The sequence below is a fragment of the Protomyctophum bolini genome (assembly GCF_963924005.1).
Source record: "Protomyctophum bolini genome assembly, chromosome: 1".
Classification (NCBI taxonomy): Eukaryota; Metazoa; Chordata; class Actinopteri; order Myctophiformes; family Myctophidae; genus Protomyctophum; species Protomyctophum bolini.
The window spans coordinates 3124734-3149532 of record NC_137862.1 but is presented as its reverse complement, the minus strand read 5'-3'; the positions used below and the strand labels follow the sequence as shown (position 1 = coordinate 3149532).

Here is a 24799-nt window from a genome sequence, read left to right as displayed (position 1 = left end):
ATTCTTAGGCTGTGTACAGAGAGAGGGAGTGTAAGTACATTCTTAGGCTGTGTACAGAGAGGGAGTGTAAGTACATTCTTAGGCTGTGTGTACAGAGAGAGGGAGTGTAAGTACATTCTTAGGCTGTGTGTACAGAGAGGGAGTGTAAGTACATTCTTAGGCTGTGTACAGAGAGGGAGTGTAAGTACATTCTTAGGCTGTGCACAGAGAGGGAGTGTAAGTACATTCTTAGGCTGTGTACACAGAGAGGGAGTGTAAGTACATTCTTAGGCTGTGTACAGAGAGGGAGTGTAAGTACATTCTTAGGCTGTGTGTACAGAGAGGGAGTGTAAGTACATTCTTAGGCTGTGTACACAGAGAGGGAGTGTAAGTACATTCTTAGGCTGTGTGTATAGAGAGGGAGTGTAAGTACATTCTTAGGCTGTGTACACAGAGAGGGAGTGTAAGTACATTCTTAGGCTGTGTGTACAGAGAGGGAGTGTAAGTACATTCTTAGGCTGTGTACAGAGAGGGAGTGTAAGTACATTCTTAGGCTGTGTACAGAGAGGGAGTGTAAGTACATTCTTAGGCTGTGTGTACAGAGAGGGAGTGTAAGTACATTCTTAGGCTGTGTGTACAGAGAGGGAGTGTAAGTACATTCTTAGGCTGTGTGTACAGAGAGGGAGTGTAAGTACATTCTTAGGCTGTGTGTACAGAGAGGGAGTGTAAGTACATTCTTAGGCTGTGTGTACAGAGAGGGAGTGTAAGTACATTCTTAGGCTGTGTGTACAGAGAGGGAGTGTAAGTACATTCTTAGGCTGTGTACAGAGAGGGAGTGTAAGTACATTCTTAGGCTGTGTACAGAGAGGGAGTGTAAGTACATTCTTAGGCTGTGTACAGAGAGGGAGTGTAAGTACATTCTTAGGCTGTGTACAGAGAGGGAGTGTAAGTACATTCTTAGGCTGTGTACACAGAGAGGGAGTGTAAGTACATTCTTAGGCTGTGTACACAGAGAGGGAGTGTAAGTACATTCTTAGGCTGTGTGTACAGAGAGGGAGTGTAAGTACATTCTTAGGCTGTGTACAGAGAGGGAGTGTAGATACATTCTTAGGCTGTGTACACAGAGAGGGAGTGTAAGTACATTCTTAGGCTGTGTGTACAGAGAGGGAGTGTAAGTACATTCTTAGGCTGTGTACACAGAGAGGGAGTGTAAGTACATTCTTAGGCTGTGTACACAGAGAGGGAGTGTAAGTACATTCTTAGGCTGTGTGTACAGAGAGGGAGTGTAAGTACATTCTTAGGCTGTGTACAGAGAGGGAGTGTAAGTACATTCTTAGGCTGTGTACACAGAGAGGGAGTGTAAGTACATTCTTAGGCTGTGTACAGAGAGAGGGAGTGTAAGTACATTCTTAGGCTGTGTACAGAGAGGGAGTGTAAGTACATTCTTAGGCTGTGTGTACAGAGAGGGAGTGTAAGTACATTCTTAGGCTGTGTACAGAGAGGGAGTGTAAGTACATTCTTAGGCTGTGTACAGAGAGGGAGTGTAAGTACATTCTTAGGCTGTGTACAGAGAGGGAGTGTAAGTACATTCTTAGGCTGTGTGTACAGAGAGGGAGTGTAAGTACATTCTTAGGCTGTGTACAGAGAGGGAGTGTAAGTACATTCTTAGGCTGTGTACAGAGAGAGGGAGTGTAAGTACATTCTTAGGCTGTGTGTACAGAGAGAGGGAGTGTAAGTACATTCTTAGGCTGTGTACAGAGAGGGAGTGTAAGTACATTCTTAGGCTGTGTGTACAGAGAGGGAGTGTAAGTACATTCTTAGGCTGTGTACAGAGAGGGAGTGTAAGTACATTCTTAGGCTGTGTACAGAGAGGGAGTGTAAGTACATTCTTAGGCTGTGTACAGAGAGGGAGTGTAAGTACATTCTTAGGCTGTGTACACAGAGAGGGAGTGTAAGTACATTCTTAGGCTGTGTACAGAGAGAGGGAGTGTAAGTACATTCTTAGGCTGTGTACAGAGAGGGAGTGTAAGTACATTCTTAGGCTGTGTGTACAGAGAGGGAGTGTAAGTACATTCTTAGGCTGTGTACAGAGAGGGAGTGTAAGTACATTCTTAGGCTGTGTACAGAGAGGGAGTGTAAGTACATTCTTAGGCTGTGTACAGAGAGGGAGTGTAAGTACATTCTTAGGCTGTGTGTACAGAGAGGGAGTGTAAGTACATTCTTAGGCTGTGTACAGAGAGGGAGTGTAAGTACATTCTTAGGCTGTGTACAGAGAGAGGGAGTGTAAGTACATTCTTAGGCTGTGTGTACAGAGAGAGGGAGTGTAAGTACATTCTTAGGCTGTGTACAGAGAGGGAGTGTAAGTACATTCTTAGGCTGTGTGTACAGAGAGGGAGTGTAAGTACATTCTTAGGCTGTGTACAGAGAGGGAGTGTAAGTACATTCTTAGGCTGTGTACAGAGAGAGGGAGTGTAAGTACATTCTTAGGCTGTGTACAGAGAGAGGGAGTGTAAGTACATTCTTAGGCTGTGTGTACAGAGAGGGAGTGTAAGTACATTCTTAGGCTGTGTACAGAGAGGGAGTGTAAGTACATTCTTAGGCTGTGTACAGAGAGGGAGTGTAAGTATTCTTAGGCTGTGTGTACAGAGAGGGAGTGTAAGTACATTCTTAGGCTGTGTACAGAGAGGGAGTGTAAGTACATTCTTAGGCTGTGTACACAGAGAGGGAGTGTAAGTACATTCTTAGGCTGTGTGTACAGAGAGGGAGTGTAAGTACATTCTTAGGCTGTGTGTACAGAGAGGGAGTGTAAGTACATTCTTAGGCTGTGTGTACAGAGAGGGAGTGTAAGTACATTATTAGGCTGTGTACAGAGAGGGAGTGTAAGTATATTCTTAGGCTGTGTACAGAGAGGGAGTGTAAGTACATTCTTAGGCTGTGTACACAGAGAGGGAGTGTAAGTACATTCTTAGGCTGTGTGTACAGAGAGGGAGTGTAAGTACATTCTTAGGCTGTGTGTACAGAGAGGGAGTGTAAGTACATTCTTAGGCTGTGTACAGAGAGGGAGTGTAAGTACATTCTTAGGCTGTGTACAGAGAGGGAGTGTAAGTATTCTTAGGCTGTGTGTACAGAGAGGGAGTGTAATTCTTAGGCTGTGTACAGAGAGGGAGTGTAAGTATTCTTAGGCTGTGTGTACAGAGAGGGAGTGTAATTCTTAGGCTGTGTACAGAGAGGGAGTGTAAGTATGCACACGCAGCACACGCCCCTCAGGCTGACAGTCTCAATGTTCCGCTGCTGGAGAAAAAGGTCAGACCGATTCTAGAAAAAAACGAATGAATTTTCGACTGCTAAATGTCTTACCATACAGGGAACCATACTGCTAAATGTCTTACACTTCTAAGCCCCTGAATTGATTTCTTTAAAAGAAGAGAAAAAGTGTGACAGAAGAGCAAAAGAAACAGACCGATACCACCCAGGACAATAAACTACCATAAATGCAGGGAATTAGCATTTTTACCCACTTTCTTCCTTCGTTTCATTGATTAGAAATCCTCAATGATAACCGGGCGAGAGAGGAATATTCTGATTATTTGTCAGTTGGCCTTTCGGCTACTGTAATGCTACGCTCTGAGCCCATGTTAGTTTACCGTTGACTTAGCTCGTCTCTCCTAATCCAGGGCGCTCTCCGTGGTTCTGAACTGATCGATACACTAGGCGCTTCATTTCTGCTCCTCTAACGTCTCTCTCCCGCAAAATACGAACGCTCTTTTGGATCATATATCATAATAAATTAAAACGATAGCAATGTAAGCTATAGCAATGTAAAGCACACTTATTTAGCGGATTGTTTCCCGGGTCGTTTGGTTTCAGAGTAAAAGCGGACATGTCTTTCCGGCACCTCCAGAGCTCCTATTTTGAAGGAATCCCGGCACCGATTGTGTTTTTAACCCATTCTGAACGGGAAGCCATTTTGGTGTTGGCGTCATGCTATGCTTTAGCTTTTGAAAAATAGCAGATCTACAAGCTCATAGCGCGCCACCGAGTGGCGCGCTATGAGCTTGTAGGTCTGCTATTTTTGAAAAATCGAAGAACGACTGACATTTTTAGAATCTGATCTCAGGTCAGAATGGGTTAATCAGACCAGTGTGTGTTCAGTGGAAACCTCGTATGAATCTGATCTCAGGTCAGAATGGGTTAAGATGTATTTGTGTATTTATGAAACCGTATTAAGAAACGGGCCTCACTGTCGAGTCTACTGAAGATGAAGTTTTGTCACATTTTAAGACACGCACAAGACATGCTTAGTCTTGTAAACTTCGCATGTAGCCTAGAGGGTTTTTTTTGGTGTCTGTGAAAGCTGTGCAATTCAGTCCCTTTTCCCTTTTTCACTGCATTGAGAAAATTGTGCTAATCTAGCAGCAAAACATTTGTTATGTGTAAATGGATAGAGGCATGATTATAGTATTATATTATTGGATCCCGTCTCTCCCATCTCCCGTTATATTTGAATCTAGCAGCATCTTTTTTATGAGGAGAAAATAAATAAATTCCTCTAATCACAGGAGCCGCCTCGCTGTTGCCAAGAGTCATCAACAACAGACTATTTAGCAGATATTTCATTCAAGATTTGGTCATTTTTACCTTTTATATTGTGTGTGTGGGTATGTATATATGTATATATATATATATATATATATATATATAGACACACACAATATATAATATATGGTGTTTTAAAGCATTGTTACACTTCGTGAAAATGTGGCACAAATCAGCGATCATTTTTTATAATTTTTAAATATCTGAAATATGTGCTTCTGGGGGGGGCAACATATTTTCAGATGGGGGTCGGCGGCCAATTACATATATTTTTGGGGGTCGTTGACATGAAAACGTTTGAGAACCACTACTGACATACTGTAGAAACATAGGTTTTTCAAGAAAACTGTCGTCAGGCCTAAATGGGTTAAATACGTTTTATATATATATATATATATATATATATATAAAAGTGCTTTAATCTCTGACAATAGTTAAACAGCAGTAGCCATTTACCCATTTGATCTCATGTTTCTAGCTCACTGGCCTCAGGGCAAATGCTTTGAATAGAACATGCATATGAAAATAATAATCCCTCCCCCTTGGGCACTACCAGGAACTGCATTTTTCCCCCGGAAACATTTAAGTCTAGATAACATTATATCCTTCCCAACCATACCCACATGTTTGAGCAGCTTAACCCATTCTGACCTGAGATCAGATTCATACGAGGTTTCCACTGGACACACACTGGTCTGATTAACCCATTCTGACCTGAGATCAGATTCTAAAAATGTCAGTCGTTCTTCGATTTAAAAAAAATAGCAGACCTAGGGCTTAGATCTGCTCTTTTTCAATAGCTAAAGCATAACATGATGCTAACACCAAAATGGGTTTCCGTTCAGAATGGGTTAATATAAATGCAGGACTTCAGACAAGTAACAGCATAGCAGATATAAATCCTATAGCTCTTAAAAGAGAACATCCGCTCCTTGAAGTGATGTTAATTAGTCCACCCACTCTACAGTCTGCATATATATATACATTTCATGTAATTTATGGCATTATCTTTAGGCACAACAGTATAGTGACAAAATGTGTAGTTGTCCAGATCGGTTTGTATTTTGGTCATGCATGCTAAAGATTCAAAGAAACCAATCCATTGAAAAGATTTGCGCCACATTTTCACGATAAAAAAAAAAAAAAAAGAAAAGCAGATCTACAAGCTCGCAGGTTCAGTGCAATGCGTTAGCGATGGAAAAATTCATCCCATTCATCTCCTTGGAAACGGTCATCTTCAAGGGCTCATTCAAGGATTCCTGTGCCAGTTTACTGCAAGATGCCATTTCCTCTGTAAACTGAGGTCAGAGAATCACATCTTAGGATGTCCTCCTTGTTACTGTAAGTCTTCCTCCTGGACTGTGAAGCAAACCTTCAGCTCCCTCCCGTGTCAAGTGGAATTGGTAATGCACCACAGATGGACCCTTTGATCAAAGATCACTGCACGCTTCCAAATGCTACAGTACACAATTAAAAAGTTTAACCGATTTAGGCCTGATGTCGAAATAAATAAATAAAAAGTCATCTGAAAGAATATATATTCAAAGATCTGTGCCGCATTTTCACGATTAACAAAAAAAATAGCAGACCTACAAGCTCGTAGCGCGCCACCGAGTGGCGCGCTACGAGCTTGTAGGGCTTCTATTTTTCAATAGCTAAAGCATAACATAATGCTTAGTTAAAACACCAAAAGGGGTTTCCGTCCAGAATGGCTTAAACAAAACCCAGCACCTTTTACTACCTGTGGTTTTTTACAGTCACTTTCATTGTTATAGCTGTAGAAATGGGGGGGCTTGCAGTAAAGGCTACATCACCAAGGCATAGATTTGTTCCTTGTCTCCGTTGTGGCATTAGCCCTGACATATCTACTCCCCGGTATCGAGCGCCGACAGTAACTAATTAGCAATAGCATAGAGACACTACCTTTTCTGATCAACACAAAGCACTCGCTCTTGTCCTCTTGTGATTCAACCATGAATTTAAATGAGGCAATTAGAGCGAGCATTTTGCCTTGGTACAGAGTTCACTAAAGCCTTTGATTGAGATTCGACTGCAGGGGCAATACTATATCCCATTCTGACCTGAGATCAGATTCATACGAGGTTTCCACTGAAGACACACTACTGGTCTGATTATAACCCATTCTGACCTGAGATCAGATTCTAAAAATGTCAGTCGTTCTTCGATTTTTCAAAAAATAGCAGACCTACAAAAACAGCAGACCTACAAGCTCATAGCGCGCCACTCGGTGGCGCGCTACGAGCTTGTAGGTCTGCTGTTTTTCAATAGCTAAAGCACAACATAATGCTAACACCAAAAGGATTGCCCGCCCAAAATGGGATATAGAACAGAGTTCAGTTAGTATAGCCCTGCAGGCTATACATAGGATGCTACATAGCTAACTCACGCTATAAAAACATTTCCATGATGATGGTGGATAATGGATATACTACTGTATACACAGGCTAAATACAGGCTATGTTTCCCCCAAAAAAATCAATTAGATCAATGATCATATGAAATCATATACTGTCACAGCAGGGTTGAAATATATTTGTTGCCGTTTGTTGTATTCCATTACTCTAGGAAAAGATATAGTTGAATGCCGTGAAAATGGCCTTCATCAAAGAAAGTGCAGATTATGAGTCATTCATTGCATATTAAGTTAACCCATTCTGACCGGGAACCCATTTTGGTTTTAGCATCATGTTATGCTTTAGCTATTGAAAAACAGCAGATCTACAAGCTCATAGCGCGCCACCGAGTGGCGCGCTACGAGCTTGTAGGTCTGCTATTTTTGAAAAATTCGAATAACGACTGACATTTTTAGAATCTGATCTCGGGTCAGAATGGGTTTATCAGACCAGTGTGTGTCCAGTGGAAACCTCGTAATGAATCTGATCTCAGGTCAGAATGGGTTAAATATTTGCCAGCTGGCTGTGGCACAGAACAAGGTCCTTTATGTTTCATAATAGTGTTTTTGCATATTTTTTCTTTCGCTTAATTATGAAGATCAGGCCCAGGCGGTGGCGTAACCGTCTGGGCACCCGACTGGTATAATCCAGTCGCAGTGTGGCGCGGGTTCGACTCCCGAGCCCCGACACGGCCTTTACTGCATGTCTTCCACCCCCATCTCTCTCTCCCGTTTCCTGTCAGCCTACTGTCTGTCCCTTCAAAAAAAAACAATAAAAAGCGTAAGCCGCAAAAAAATATCTTAATAAAAAAAGAAATATGAAGATCATATTTTTTTCATTTCCAGCTGTTGCAGGGGAAATCAATTCCCAAGTTGGGGACGTTGGATCAGATCGAAACAGGAAGTGGAGACGCTGAAGGACACTACAGCGGGGACTGTGACGACGAGGACGGCTGTGGCGGTTCGGGAGGCGGCGAGGTGAAGACCAAAGTCCTCAGAGTCTCCAAACGTAAGTCACCTTTGGTCTCTGTAACTGCCATTTTTCCAGTTTCCAGTCTCCTTTGCAGTTACTTCACAGGTATGATAGATAGATAGATAGCTTTATTGTCATTCAGCAGATACATAAAATGCATAAAAGAACGAAATGTCGTTTCACTGGCTTTTAGTATGCTAGTTAAAAGAGCTAAAATACTATTAAAATCCACTTAAAAATATAAATTAAAAAGCACCATTAGTTCATTGAGAGACAGATATTGGGAGTGATCCTACGCAGTACACACACAGAGAATTGCAACAGATGGATGTCCAGTCTTTGATCCAGTTTGAGTGTTATTTATTCATCAGAAGTTAAAGTGAGCAGTTGAAATCATGGACATGAACATACCAGTGATGTTATTGGTAGATGTTACAAGTTTGTCTCTGTTCTGCTGCTACTGGTTAAACTGGTAAGAACGGTTTGCTCCCTGGTTCCCTGTGTCTAGTTCCTCCCTAGTGCCCCTGTGTCACCTTATAAGTGGTCACCTTCTAGAAGCTGTGTTTCTCAAGCCCGCCACCAGGTGGTCAAAAATAATACTGGTAATAATAATAATACAAATAATGCCTCTCTTCTAATGGCTCCTACAGTCTCCATTTGGTTTTTTATCACACATCATAACCCTGTATCTCAACGTAGCATGTTTACACTTAGCCCGCTAGCATTTCCAGTCTACCGGAAGTGAACATAACCTAGGAAGCTACGGAGATTTCTTTCAAAATAACTCAAATTTGTGAGGCCTAATAAACACATATTTGCCAGTGTCCTCTGATGGTAGAAGTGTACCTTACAGAACTACGGCCCGGGTCTGTCATCTGTCCAATGAGTCCATTCAGTGTCCTCTGGTGGTAGAAGTGTACCTTACAGAACTACGGCCCGGGTCTGTCATCTGTCCAATGAGTCCATTCAGTGTCCTCTGATGGTAGAAGTGTACCTTACAGAACTACGGCCTGGGTCTGTCGTCTGTCCAATGAGTCCATTCAGTGATAGCGATCCAGCCTGCTCATGAACTTGAATGTCAAGTTCCTCAACAGAGCCATGAATGTGGTGAGACCCAATGAACAGAAAAGCCTGTTTTTTTTTAACAGGATACGAAGACAGTCATTATAGGCTACTTGCAGTTTGCGTAAGCTCTCCTTCTTGTACTTTACCCACAGTGGAGCTGTGTAGAGAGGGGTGCAATAAGCTCTAAAGAGGTTTACCTTAACATCCGTAGTACAATGGTGAAATTTACGGACCAACATGTTGGCTTGTACATATAGCATTCTCCTCTGTTTAAACTTGGCTTCAGGTGAAACAAGCATAATAAAATTATAATAAAAGCCAACGTGCTTTGAGGATTTTACTATACTATACCGTATTTCTCAAATTGAGGTACTAGTTCCCCAAGGTTTAGTTTAGTTTTGTCTGAACAATCCCATTTTCATGCAATAATAGTTACATGGGCGGCTGTGGCTCAGGAGGTAGAGCCGGTCGTCCAATGATCCCTGGGTTGGCGGTTCGAATCCCGGCTCCTCCTCCTGTCCACATGTCGAAGTGTCCATGGGCAAGACACTGAACCCCACACTGCCTCCAATGAGTTGGTCGGTGTGAGCTCGCAACCGTCGGTGTGTGAATGTGGGAAGTGAGGACGCTGGCGTCGACTGTTCACCGCTTCACCTCCCAATGTATGAATGAATGAACCTTCACCTCCCAATGTATGAATGAACCTTCACCTCCCAATGTATGAATGAATGAACCTTCACCTCCCAATGTATGAATGAATGAACCGTTGTAAAGATTCACCTCCCAATGTATGAATGAATGAACCTTCACCTCCCAATGTATGAATGAATGAACCTTCACCTCCCAATGTATGAATGAATGAACCTTCACCTCCCAATGTATGAATGAATGAACCTTCACCTCCCAATGCATGAATGAATAAATGAACCGTTGTAAAGCGCTTTGAGCACTTGGAAAAGCGCTATGAAAATGCAATTCATTATTATTATTATTACATTTGGAATTTCTGATCTACGTAATAAATGATCTTAGATTTGAAACCTCAATCCAACAATGAATATGAGGACATGGTTGAGGTCAAACAAAGTCTGTGAAATAATCAACCAACCCTTGTGTTCAATTCAGGGACTTCCCAATTGACACACAAACACTTTATTTATTTGTTTGCTTTCAGATCTAAAAAATATAAATGATGTGTGCAATAATAGACCATAAGTGCTGCAGTTTGGTAACACTATATCTCTGCAACATGTCCTACCGTCTCCATTTTATGATATATTACAATAATAATAGTTATTAAACATAATGGTTGCTCTGGGCGGGGGTGTAATAATTATTCCAAAAGCCTATCATTTAAAAAAAAATATATAGTTCCCCTGAGGTGTATTGTTGTATGATACAGAAGATATATTATGTTCTCATTTTGTATCGCTTAATGTCACTCTTTGTTTTCTTTAACCCATTCTGACCGGGAACCCATTTTGGTGTTGGCATCATGTTATGCTTTAGCTATTGAAAAATAGCAGATCTACAAGCTCATAGCGCGCCACCGAGTGGCGCGCTACGAGCTTGTAGGTCTGCTATTTTTTTTTAAATCGAAGAACGACTGACATTTTTTTAATCTGATCTCAGGTCAGAATGGGTTGATCAGACCAGTGTGTGTCCAGTGGAAACCTCGTGTGAATCTGATCTCAGGTCAGAATGGGTTAATGTCACTCTTTGTTTTCTCTAATAAGCCATGCATGAAACGCCTCCTCGCCTCCTTCTCTGTTGGTCTCCATCAGACATGCTATAACGATCTGATTAATCACCCTATCGCACATCGCCCGGCGGAGGTTAGCGTTGGAGGTCATCCAAACAGACGGTCCCGGCTCTGTAAATGTTTCCTCTGTGGCCTGTCTGTCAGTCTTATCCCATTTTGGAGTGGGAACCCCTTTTGGTGTTATAGCATTATGTTATGCTTTTAGCTATTGAAAAATAGCAGACCTACAAGCTCATAGCGCGCCACCGAGTGGCGCGCTATGAGCTTGTAGGTCTGCTATTTTTAAAAAAAATCGAAGAACGACTGACACAGAAACATAGCTTTTTCAGAAAACTGTCAGGATGACGAAGGCATTTTTTAGAATCTGATCTCAGGTCAAAATGGGTTATTCAAGCCTAGAGGTATCTCAAGGATAAGATGCTGAGAATTGTTTAGGCATTAACCCATTCTGACCTGAGATCAGATTCTATAAATGTCTTCTACATCCTGACAGTTTTCTGAAAAAGCTTGTTTCTATGTCAGTCGTTCTTCGATTTTTCAAAAATAGCAGACCTACAAGCTCGTAGCGCGCCACTCGGTGGCGCGCTATGAGCTTGTAGATCTGCTATCTTTCAATAGCTAAAGCATAACATGATGCTAACACCAAAAGGGGTGCCCGTACAGAGTGGGTTAAAGGAGCTGACGTCTCTCAGCACTGCTTGTTGTTCAGTATCTATTCTATACCGTCATTATGGGAGCTGACGTCTTGTTGTTCAGTATCTATTCTACCATCACAAATACTCTAGAGCCGGTTGTCTGCTTTTCCTTGGCAGACACAACATGGCCTCTATCGCCGTCTCAAGAGGAAAAATAGAGTCTGCAACACTGGTAGCTGTCTGTCTCCCAAAGTCATAATGAATGTTTGTTGCAACCTCTGCGTATACCACTTGTCCACAACTTTATGACCCTTGCTTGGTCAAATACTAATAACTACTATAAATCACTACTTCATGTACCAGTAAGACGCGCAAACGCGGGAAGCGAACGCAGCTCGTAGATATTTGGGTTTTTTTAAGATTTATTTGTAAGTTATTTTTTTAAGTTAAGTTATTTTTAAGTTAAGTTTTTAACTTAGCCATAACCATATAAGGAGTCCCCAAAGCAGCTATACATCCAAATATGGAGTGTGTTGCATCAATCACAAACAAATCACTCAGCTCCATATATGGGCACAAAGGGGGGACACACGGACACACACACAGACAGACAGACAGACAGACAGACAGACAGACAGACAGACAGACAGACAGACAGACAGACAGACATGATCTGCTAGGTCTCATAGTAAGTGCTCACTGCGTTCGCAAAAACTGAAGAAATAAAATAAAAAAGCAACATAAAAACTAAAACAATAACTTATGAACGTATGAACTAGAAAAGTGTGTCCCATCGGAGCACATGCATGCAGCTCCACACATTTTTGACAGAAACCCGTTTCGCCGTGATTCAAAACACCGTTTTTACGTCATAGTGTCTGAGCAAATAGACACAGCTGGGCTCCATCTTGTGCCACCCCTTTTACCCCCAAGTGAAGTACGGTGGCCGAGAGTCCCAAAAGATCAGGAACATTTTCCCCTCGCCTGATATCATCGAGAATGCGCTAGGACTTGTACACGCGCATATCTTCTCTTATTGGGGACCCTGGCATATCTTTTCAAATGGGGGCTCCGTGGGCTAATAAATGTCGATTATGGGGTACTTATGGGGTTACTAAGCTACATTTCAAGGTTCGTATGAAGTTAATAACGGGTCTAAAGGATTTCAGAACAGCAGTTGTAATAGACATTAGTTAGTAGCAGTACTTTTGCACGCTCTGCTTGCGCACAAGTAGGCCATGCGTGGCCTGCTTGTGTACAAGGCGCCAAGTTGACATCTCCACAGAGTGCATTTCTAGTTGTGTAACTGTATTAATTCATGTTGAACTATATGAACGGTACACTGATTAACGGAGTTTAACGAGTGTGGGTTTGGGACCGTTTAGTTTGACTGTGAAGCGACGGCCAGGGGGGGCTAAACCTGCTGTTAACAGCAAAGAGACCCCCGCCATAGTCTTCATCTGCATACCTAACCCATTTAGGCCTGACGTCGAATATTTCTATATCAGTGGTGCTCAATATTTCATGTCAAGGCCCCCGAAAATGATATGTAATTGGCCACCGACCCCCATCTGAAAATATGTTGTTCCAGGAACCCCTCAGAAGCAAAGATTTGACTTAAAAACGTTGTCTCTGAAAGAATATATATTCAAATAATTGAGTTAAAAACGTTCGCTCTGAAAGATTCAAGATTTTTCAAAAATAGCAGACCTACAAGTTCATAGCGCGGCACTCTGTGCCGTGCTATGAACTTGTAGATCTGCTATTTTTCAATAGCTAAAGTATGACATAATGCTATAAACACCAAGAGGGGTTCCCGCCCAGAATGGGATAAGAGTGGAGGCTGCAGTCGGATGGAACGCCAGGTGGTCCTCGCGGTGGTTTTAGCACGGGGCTGTGGAGTGTCTGGTTTTAGCACGGGGCTGTGGAGTGTCTGGTTTTAGCACGGGGCTGTGGAGTGTCTGCTCTCCACAGCCCGTCTGTGTCTGCTGTCGGTGAGGCTGTGAATCCTCCTGCTGTTCGTCTCTGCAGTGCATTACAGTATCTGCTGAGCTGCTGTAGACCGCGATATAGTCTAGTAGCCAGAATGTGAACCCGGACATGTTGAGTACACCAACGCTTTATGTTATAAATGTATGCATTTCTACATGCTGGGTCAGCGTACTGTACCAATACTGTTGGACAACTGGACTGTGTGGAGCATTTATCTGTCTCTGGTGAATCTCTGCTTACTGTTATGTTGGATGTTCTCATTGGTTGTGTCTTTGTATGGGTCCTTAATTGTCAATCAAACAATTAGAGCAAACCTTTCCCATACGGTGGCCCTTCTGCTGTTGCAGCCTGTGGGCTGGCGTCATACTGTAGGTTGTAGGATAACATTCCACTCACCATCGTTTTTGTTGTACGTTTTTAAACGACTGCCCAAGACATTAAAATATATCAATCTGATATGATTTCATTTTCACAGACATATAAAAGGAAAACCCAGGGAAGTCTGTTTTGGCCACTGTTGGACATTATAGGGGCCTTTCAGTGAGAGTTTCAGTGTCTTAAGTGGTTTAGTCACGGAGCATAATATTTCTCTAAAGAGAGATGAAAAGTAATACAATAACGGATGGTAAATTAACCCATTTTGGGCGGGAACCCATTTTGGTGTTGGCATCATGTCGTGCTTTAGCTATTTAAAAATAGCAGATCTACAAGCTAGGTCTGCTATTTTTTGAGAAATCGAAGAACGAACTGACATAGAAGACATTTTTAGAATCTGATCTCAGGTCAGAATGGGTTAATGAGACTTTGCGGTGGTTTAATTTACATAAAGGATAAAATGGGATTGGTTCAACCCTGTCAACGCTCACATTTTCTGTGACCAATCAGCAGAGCCTGCAATAATGACTGAAAAAGCTTAGTCGTTTCAACCTCAGCCAGAAGCTCCAGTGTTCTTGTGTGGTTATCTGGTTCTGTGTGGCTCAGCTCGAATACAAAGAGTGTTCATGGCATGAGGGGTGTGTTGTAAGACTTCTGACAGACACAGTGGCAACAGACGAGACAAAATGTCCCATACCCGAGGCGGGGTTGGTGAAAGGGCCTTTCTGTGTGGAGTTTGCATGTTCTCCCCGTGTCCCCTAGGGTAGATACCCTCCCAAAAAACATGCAGTAATCCTGGTCTCTAAACTGCCTCCCCCTGGCCAGCCGGGGCGCCTGATGGAGGGGAAAGGAACTGGTCGGAATAACGTGTTCCTTCCACGCGCTACGTCCAACCAGGGAAACTCCCCCCTGTCAGGTGTAAAGGAGCAACTTGGACACTCAGGCATGAAGGAAGCATGAGTTCAACTCCGTTGCTCTCCCCAGGTTGGTGGAGGGTGTTTAGAGCCCAGGATCACATTAGATAATTGACACAGGGGTGAAAAATGGGTTACAAAACCATGGGATAAGTACGATAAGCTTGTAGATCTGCTATTTTTCAATATCTAAAGCATAACATGATGCTAACACCAAAATGGGGTTCCCGTTCAGAATGGGTTAAACTTGTAGTAAGCATAAATGTTTATTTTGCATAGGTGTACGGTAGCAAATGCAGTGAATGTGAGGGTGAAAATCGGAGTTTAGCGAAAGTTAATGAAACCCAACCAGCATTGTCCCTGCTAACATACATGTAACCCCACTAACCCTCAACCTAAACGCACGCGGAAGCCACATAGTCTGGAATGGCGGTGTGTTGGAATCGGTGTTGTTTTCGTCGACTAAAACTACGACGAAAAATTTTCGTCGACTACCTTTTTTCACTGACAAAAACTAAATGGAAACTAAATGAAAACTAAGCTATGATGACTAAAACTAAGACTAAATATACTGACAATTTCGTCGACAAATAAAAACTAGACTAAAATGCTAGAAAGGGACTAGTGGACAAGAGACCCAGTATACGTCATTTTACAATTAGTTGCATGCTGAAAATAGCTGATCTACAAGCCCACAACGCGTCGCGTTGCGACGCGTTGTGGGCTTGTAGATCAGCTATTTTCAGCAAGTGTAAAATCAGTCATTACGACAGCATCAAGGCCCACTAAAATACATTTTAGCCTACTAAATCAACTAAATTTAGTCGACTAAAATCTTATATTTAGTCGACTAAAACTAGACTAACACTAAGACATTCCAGGTGACTAAAATGTGACTAAAACTAAGTGTGAAACAAAAATAGAAATTCCACTCTATTACAACAGGATAGCTAACTTTCAGCGCAAAGTGCTCACTGTACGTACAGGTCATTTCATGTACAGATTCTACGTTGTGGCATAGAAGCAGGTTTACAAGCCATTTCTCCTGTTTCTGGAAGTTTTCTTATAGTCTTACAACTTTTGTTACTCAATAAACTCTTCTCTTTTTTCCCCTGGGTTAGAGTAGTTCAAAATAACCATAAACAATGCAAGCGAGCGAGCGCGTAGCACGCAGCATTGTTGTGCGTGGTTATCACTAAACTTCACTACAAATACATTTTACTTGAGTGCCTGCCAAAGCACTTTTGCCTGTTCGAACCAAAGCAGCTCCAATCCAATCCAATCCACTTTATTTATAAAGCACATTTTTATACAACAAGGTTGAAACAAAGTGCTGTACTAATACTAAAAAAGCAAGAACAACAGTACATAGACAGGGCAACATGAGGACACAATGCAGTGGAAGCAGCAACTCTTAATCAGTATAGTATGTTCAAATGCCAAGGAGTACAAGAATCAGAATCAGAAGACTTTATTGCCATTACATGTTAGGAATTTGCTTTGGTGGAATAATAGTGAATAAATAGTGAATAAATAAATATAAAGTGCAGAGAGTTCAAGTGACCAGTCCATTCCACTCTGAGTGGGGGTGGAGGGAGGATAAAGTGAGTGAGTTTTCAGACGTGATTTAAACACGGGCAAGGATCGAGAAGCTCTGACATGAGGTGGAAGTTCATTCCACAGTGTGGGTGCTACAAGAGAAGATGACCAAAAGAAGGAAGGGCTTGGAGACGTCCTTCTAATGCTATATGGACCAGAGCTATATGCAGTTCAGCAGCGTAATGACTTTTCTATACGTGTAACAGTGTGACATTTAACCCATTCTGAACGGGAACCCCTTTTGGTGTTATAGCATCATGTCATGCTTTAGCTATTGAAAAATAGCAGATCTACAAGCTCATAGCGCGCCACCGAGTGGCGCGCTACGAGCTTGTAGATCTGCTATTTTTTGAAAAATCGAAGAACGACTGACATTTTTAGAATCTGATCTCAGGTCAGAATGGGTTAATCAGACCAGTGTGTGTCCAGTGGAAACCTCGTATGAATCTGATCTCAGGTCAGAATGGGTTAAATGAAGGCTATAGTATTGCATAGAGATATATGGGCTCCATTTTCCTCACCGCTAAACCCCTTATCCCTAAACTTCTTTGCCTTTTTTTTTTTTTTTTACTATTTACTATTTTGCAAAACATTTTTGAATAGTTAAAATGGCCGGTCTACAATCTCACAACGTGTCAATGTAGATTGGCTAGTTGAGCTATTCAAAAAAAAATAATTAAATAGTAAAAAAAAAAAGGCAAAGACGTTTTTATGGATAAGGGCTTTAGCGGTGACGCGTTGGCATCCATGTACTGTAACAGACATTTTGCTCAGAATGTGTTGATGCCTTCCTAATGGACTCTGTAATAATACCTGGCTGTGATTATTATCAGAGCAATCTTCATCCTCATTACACTGTGTGATCACATTAGGCCACCTCAAGTGACTCGTACCCTCCCCAGAGCCGCCAACACGGAGATGGAAGTCAGGGAGGATGATTAAGGCATTCTGGCCGGGAACCCCTTTTTGTGTTTTAACTTAAGCGTTATGTTATAATTTAGCTATTGAAAAAAAATAGCAGATCTACAAGCTCGTAGCTTGTAGGACTATACTATTGTTGAAAAATCCTGAAAATGTGGCACAAATCTTTTAATATATTCTTTCAGAGCGAACGTTTTTTTTACTTAAATCTTTGCTTCTGAGGGGGTTCCTGGAATAACATATTTTCAGATGGGGGGTCGATGGAGGCCAATTACATATAATTTGAACATGAAATATTGAGCACCACTGATACAGAAACATAAGTATTTCAGAAAACTGTCAGAATTTAGAAGACATTTTTTTAATTTCTACGTCAGGCCTAAATGGGTTAAGTGCTGTTAATTACTGCGTCTCAATCTTCTCCAGTAATTGCACATTCCTCGCCAAAAGGAGCGAGGAGCGAATAGCATTGAATCAACTGCAAAACATTGGAAATGCATGCGTGTGTCGCACATGGAAACTATATGAATGTAAATAAATGTAAAAATATAGATTCAAATGATGTCGTTGCCGTCGGCTGGACACGTATAACAACCTGTAATTATTTTGAATTGCTCCAGGATATAATATTAATATATAATCCACGAGAGAGGGTATACAGTATGAGCATGCATACAGTGAGTGGTAAAGTGAATTTAATGTCAGGCAAAGATCAGATTCTCAAAATGTCTTCTACATCCTGACAGTGGAATGGAATTCTCCTTTAATGCAGTTATATGACGTTTCTGTTTGGATGTAAAGGCTGTCAAGTCCAGAAAGTAGTTTCCCACATAACTAAATTAATAATGAACAATTTCATGCACAATAACAACATTTTGTCAGGAATGTTGTGCTGTATATACTTTAGAGTCGTTTCAGTCCTATAGGCGGTTTTGGACAATTTACCAACCGAGCGTCTCGATCCTGGGCCCCACACGTCCTCTGTTCTCAAGATACGCCAACTACAGATGCACACAGTCACACACGCATACACACACACACACACACACACACACACACACACACACACACACACACACACTCACTCACTCACTCACTCACTCACTCACTCTGTCTCTCGCACACACAGCGCAAAGTAGTAGTGGAGAAGAAAGCTGAACGGGAAGGCGTATAGATAAAGCAATTTGTAACCCCTTTAAGACTTTTGCCATTTAAGTGCATTGAGTACTGCTCTTACGATGAACATCTCTGTACTTCTCTCACCTCCTATATTGGAGTGATTGCGTTGAACTTTTCAACAATGCATTAAAGACAATCAGACACAGTGGAAAGAATTGTCACGCTGACATCAGACAGACTTTCCCAGGCCCAGTCATAGAGGCATGCTCTGTAAAGGCCACTGTTTGGTACCTGGTTTAACAAGTTAATTAACACCTGTGTCTGGCAGTGTGCGAGCACGTGTTAGCACCTTGAGACAAGAAGTCGTAGCGCCAAGGCTTGGGTGCCACGTGATGAGAAGCAATTTCACTATGACACGCAGCCTGTTTGTCACCATCGTAAATGCTAGTAGCGCCAATGCTATAGCGTGCTATAAAGGCAACGTCCATCCTATCCCCAGGAAACGCCAATATTCCAATCGCGATGACCACAAAATCAGAAATGAGCTCTGTCTGAACATCGCAGACCTGATCAAAACCACGGACTATAGCACCGTGTTTTCTGAGAAAACGGCGTGGAAAGACCTGCGTCTTAATTCAGAAGCTACGTACGTTGCGTGCGCAGAAACAGTGCAGGCGAGGCCCTATAGCAACCGTGCCTACTAGCAACCTGGAGAGATTCCAAAAATGGAAAACATTGAGGCATTCTTATATTGATATAAAGCCCATTACAACTAGTATGCTCTTCCTGAGCACTAAGCGTATTTATTTGACAAACTACTAAAGCATCAAATGTGTTTTTAATGTCAATCTGCATTTGGGAAACCCAGCTCCCATCCTGTTAACCCATTCTGAACGGGAACCCATTTTGGTGTCAGCATCATGTCATGCTTTAGCTATTGAAAAACAGCAGATCTACAAGCTCATAGCGCGCCACCGAGTGGCGCGCTACGAGCTTGTAGGTCTGCTATTTTTGAAAAATCGAAGAACGACTGACATTTTTAGAATCTGATCTCAGGTCAGAATGGGTTAATCAGACCAGTGTGTGTCCAGTGAAAACCTCGTATGAATCTGATCTCAGGTCAGAATGGGTTAATGTTAAAATCAGGTCAGTCATTGGCACGGAAGACTTATGTTTGTAATGCTTCTCTGCAGTAGTGTTCCTGTCTGGCATGATAGGCCCAGGGAGCCTCCCAATACACACACATTCATTTTGCATTGCATTTTCAGGAAGAAATTTGAATTAGACTTTTAGGAAGGGACTTCCTAACATAAGAATATACATATAAAATGCCATCTAATCTAATGTCCTCATTATGACCGCATGCATGCTGTAAAAGTGTGATAACATTATTTTTATTTTCACCACTTTAAAGGGACACTTCACCCTTTTTGCAAAAAAATATATGTTAATGACGTTTAGAAGCTTTAGAACACTTTCCTGGGGGTCTTTATGTGTGTAATATGTGGTTTTAGATATTTTAGATTGTAGCAGTGAGCCTGTTGTCTCTGATGTCATGGACACTGGGCTCACTTCCTTCCTGGACTACATGTTGTCTCAGTAAGACAGCTCTTCCCCCTATCCACAAGGAGGAGCAGTGCACCAAAGAATTATGGGAATTGTAGTCCAGGAAGGTAGTGAGACCAGTGTCCATGACATCAGAGACAACAGGCTCACTGCTACAATCTAAAATATCTAAAACCACATATTACACACATAAATACCCCCAGGAAAGTGATCTAAAGCTTCTAAACGTCATTAACATATATTTTTTTGCAAAAAGGGTGAAGTGTCCCTTTAAGTCAACGTTATTAGGAAGATACTTGCACAGCTGGTCCCTTCCCAAACACACACATACACGTACATGTAGCCTACATGCGCGCACACACACACACACACACACACACACACACACACACACACACACACACACACACACACACACACACACACACACACACACACACACACACACACACGCGCGCGCGTGTGCATGCACATACGCATACCAGTTGTCAGCCTTTGGATGGCCCACTTGTGATTAAAAATATTTGTTATTTTCAGGATCTCATTTTGCCTTAAGCATTCATGCTCACCCTACTGGAACTGTCATGTGGTTATCTCTGAGAGATTCTATATTGAGATAAACCTGGTTTCGGGGAGATGAACTTGGAAATTAAAAGATGAGAAAATACCATAAATATTTGATTTACAGAAGAAATACAGATGTGTGTTTACCGGCCCAGCAGCCTGTGGCACCAGAATCGCTGTGCTCTCTCATCCTCAAAGGCTTGAGGAATTAGATAGATAGTTACATCTGCTAAAAATAATTAGGTCTCTGTAAATGTATAAACTTCCTGGCAGTGGGGAGGAGATTTGTACTGCTTTGCACTTAGAGGTTTTGTTGTTAGCACTTTACACTTAATTCGATGATTATCTGTTTTATCTTGGTGTAAGTATTGATTGGCTTGTCCGTCTTTGTATGATCATTGCTACTGTCTGACCAGGGGCCATTTTCACCAAACGTGGATTAAAACTAATCCAGGATTTAAGCCAAAACCAGGTTTGTTAAATTCTGGGGTGCCTGATGGAGGGGAAAGGAACTGGTTGGAATAACGTGGTAATATGCTATGCTGAAACAAACAGACAGAATTGGAGACAGCAGAAAATTGCCTTCTTAATTGCTGGAAAATAATCTATAGCCTAAAGTTGGATTTGAAATACGTCAGCCATGATTTTGTAAAAGGACGACTATTATTGACAGAAAACTAGGTGTCGCTATACACTACAGTATATTATTATCAGTGTGTGTGTCATCTGCGTACAGTAGGCTACTAGTTATGGTAACATTCTGTTCTGCTGAGCATTTGGGAGCACTGCAGATGTTGAGCAGCATAGGCCCCATGCAGAATGGAGAATGGAGTGCTGGAGATGCTTTCGAAGCTTGGAGCTTACAGAGTCCTTAGCTTTTATACTGACCTGCATAGGTGTGTCTGTTGGAGTATTAAGGGTTGTGTCCAGACCCCTAAAGCCTAAACAAACTGTGAAGGTTTGTTCCTCAGACCAACCTGCTGTTTCAACAGTGACTGCATTAAAGGGAATTACAGGGACAATCAGGTATATGTGTGTACACTAATAGCTAAATATAGGAGGGAATAGCGCCCCTCAAAAATAAACAAGGCAAATTACATCAAGCAGATAAAGAAAAACAAGGAACATAGCATGTATGCAAACAGGAGACATAGACAAAAATAATACATAATCATTAAAATCAGATGACATTAAAAGTCAGAGAGAAAAGGTGAGTTTTTAGTTTAGACTTAAAAATGGATGGATTTATTATTCCATATCTGTGGGGCCACCACCGCAAAGGCACGGTCACCTCTTGTTTACATAAGCAGCGGTTCAAATGACAGCATGACAACGGGTGCATGAGATACAGAGATACACCATCCTACCACACTAGATTTGTTATTAAGAATCAAACATGCATATGTATACATATGTTAAATGTATCCCCCTTCTGTCATTTATCTTTCCATTCCATAATAACACTAAACAGAAAAAAACAATGGACATAAATGGTAATCATGATTAATTCATTTTTAAGCTGATCTGATTACTATTTTAAATAGTTTTACAGCCTTAAATAACAGGCATTCTCTGCACACTCAAAGTGTGCAAATATCATTAATGTGTGCATACAGTATATATATATATATATATATATATATATATATATATATATATATATATATATATAAACTCCAAAATGTTTATTTTTTCAGGAAATTAATAAAAACATATATTTTTAAAACAAAGCAATACAGCCTCATCAAAGTTGGTGTTGTAACTTTATATATTATCAATTACTTCCATGAGAGGGGGAGAGGTGGTGGAGTCAGTTGCTTTAGCAGACATTTTGAGAGTCCAATGGCGTTAAGAGCTTTTGTCCAAAGCACTTTTACTACTCCCATTGGTTCAATATTTCCGAAACAACACACATAAGTAAAGGGTGTTCAATAGCACTGATTAACAATTGAGTTATGAGGTTTCCTGTGTGTGTGTGTGTGTGTGTGTGTGTGTGTGTGTGTGTGTGTGTGTGTGTGTGTGTGTGTGTGTGTGTGTGTGTGTGTGTGTGTGTGTGTGTGTGTGTGTGTGTGTGTGTGTGTGTGTGTGTGTGTGTGTGTGTGTGTGTGTGTGTGTGTGTGTGTGTGTGTGTGTGTGTGTGTGTGTGTGTGTGTGTGTGTGTGTGTGTGTGTGTGTGTGTGTGTGTGTGTGTGTGTGTGTGTGTGTGTGTGTGTGTGTGTGTGTGTGTGTGTGTGTGCGCGCGCGCGTGCGTGCGTGCGTGCGTGCGCGCCGGCCGGCCGTTTTCTAGTGCTGCCATTGTATGCTGTTTCCCTAAACGACATACAGTGGGAAGGTATCCCATGCTATGCTACTCGTGGCTGCATGTCGAAGTGTCTTTGAGCAAGATGATGAGCAGGTTGGTGCCTTGCACTTACATGGTTTAGAGAAACTGAATTAACTGTAATAGGCCTACATACTGTAGTTCTCTATGGGCACGGGAAAATGTAAAAAACTCCCCTGCTTAGCCAGGAAGAGACCAAAAGGGCAGGACAACTGCTCCCCCTCCCACCGCCACATACACCAAACTATTAACACAAGTTGAAATTAGTTGAATTATAATTCTGACCAAAAGGTGCCATGGATATACTGCAGTAGCACAGTGTAGCAGACTATCATGATCATCATAATCATCTTCATAAACCCAGCCATGGTTATTTAAAATGTTTCTCATCCTATTCTATTGACGTAATTTTAATGACTGCGGAATACAGACAATTGTTGAAACAGCAGGGTGGTCTGAGGATCAAACCTTCTGTTTGTTTAGGCTTTAGGGGTCTGGACACAACCCTTAATCCTCCAGCAGACACACCTATGAGGGTCAGTATAAAGGCTAAGGACTCTGTAGACTCTGTCACCAAGCTGCAAAGCATTTCCAGCACACTAAGACGGTGTCACATCAGACTCTAAAGAGCCCCCAGACAGGCCGTGAAGATGAAGCTCTTTCTCAGCCTCCTGCTACTGCTGGGTCTCTCCTGGGCCGATCCCATCCTGGAAGAAGGAAGTGGATCAGAAGTCCAGATGGACGGCCACCAGATGGACATCAGCACCATGATTCTGTCCTCCAACAATGGCTCCAGTGAGATGCTGATGGAGGGAGACATGCTCATTCCCAGAACCAGAAACGCCATGAACTGTTGGTATTCTTATAACTGCCGGTGGAACAAAGACGCTAGAGGCTTGGTGACAATTCCCTACACGATGAGCAGCGAATTTCAATCATGGGACATAAAAAGGGTCCAATATGCCATGCAGTGGTTCGCCTACAACACCTGCATCCGCTTTGAGTTACGTCAGAACCAGCACGACTACATCAGCATTGAGAACAAAGACGGCTGCTACTCTTCTCTGGGCAAAACCGGAGGCAAGCAGTTGCTGTCTCTCAACCGTATGGGCTGCATGTACCACGGCATCATCCAGCACGAGCTCATCCATGCCCTGGGTTTCCGGCACGAGCAGACCAGAAGCGACCGTGACCAGTACGTCCGTATCAACTGGGAAAACATCGACCCCGACACATTCCACAACTTCTACAGGCAGAGCTCTAACAACCTGGGCACCCCCTATGACTATTCCTCCATCATGCACTATGGTAGGACGGCCTTCTCTCTCCAATATGGCAAAGACAGCATCACCCCCATCCCATACTCCACTGTGCAGATCGGCCAGAGACAGGGCATGTCCTATCTCGATATCGTGAGGATTAATAGACTGTACAACTGCAACAATGGCGCCAACGCACCCTATCTTCAGTAGTATGGGAACCACTGGTCGCGCCACCTTGTAGCCTTCTGCGTTGATGTGGTCATTATGATAAATGCAGCCATTAAGACAACAATGAACAAGTTCCTGTATGTAATGAATATATGGTTATTAATAAAGTAGTCTTAACAAAGTGTATTTGCCGGATCATTTAGTCTTTAGTGTGTGTGTGTGTGTGTGTGTGTGTGTGTGTGTGTGTGTGTGTGTGTGTGTGTGTGTGTGTGTGCACGCGTGCGCGCATTGGAAATACTCAAAAGTAAAAATACCTCAAAATTGGACCACTTTTCAACCTATCTTCATATAATTGGTCCTCACTAATGTACATGATAAAATAGCACCTTAAACCATACAAATGTTAGAATGTTTCTGTGAACTACATGAACTATACAAGTTATAAGTCCTTCACACTACAACCTAAATAAGCAATCACAACAGCACATCTTAACCCCCCCTGCTATCCTGACATGGTCCTTACTTGGAGGGACAGAGAAGTTCCATTATAGATTGCAAGTCAACTTAAGTCACACT

General features: G+C 42.0%; 2 protein-coding genes across 4 annotated transcripts in view; both read left to right on the top strand.

The window, feature by feature from the left end:
- The window catches only part of gpc5a (glypican 5a), a 180963-nt gene that overhangs the window by 114020 nt on the left and 42144 nt on the right, over positions 1-24799 (top strand). For all 3 annotated transcript variants that reach the window (XM_080777317.1, XM_080777316.1, XM_080777318.1), the window contains exon 8: positions 7835-7997. In XM_080777317.1, the coding sequence (XP_080633443.1) occupies positions 7835-7997 (163 nt within the window). The remainder of the gene's footprint in view (positions 1-7834; positions 7998-24799) is intronic.
- LOC308314397 (hatching enzyme 1.2-like) lies at positions 23444-24360 on the top strand (the record flags this gene model as incomplete). The annotated part of the gene is made up of 1 exon (XM_080762022.1): positions 23444-24360. One exon carries the CDS (start codon positions 23444-23446, stop codon positions 24263-24265), a length of 822 nt encoding a protein of 273 aa, XP_080618148.1. The 3' UTR covers positions 24266-24360.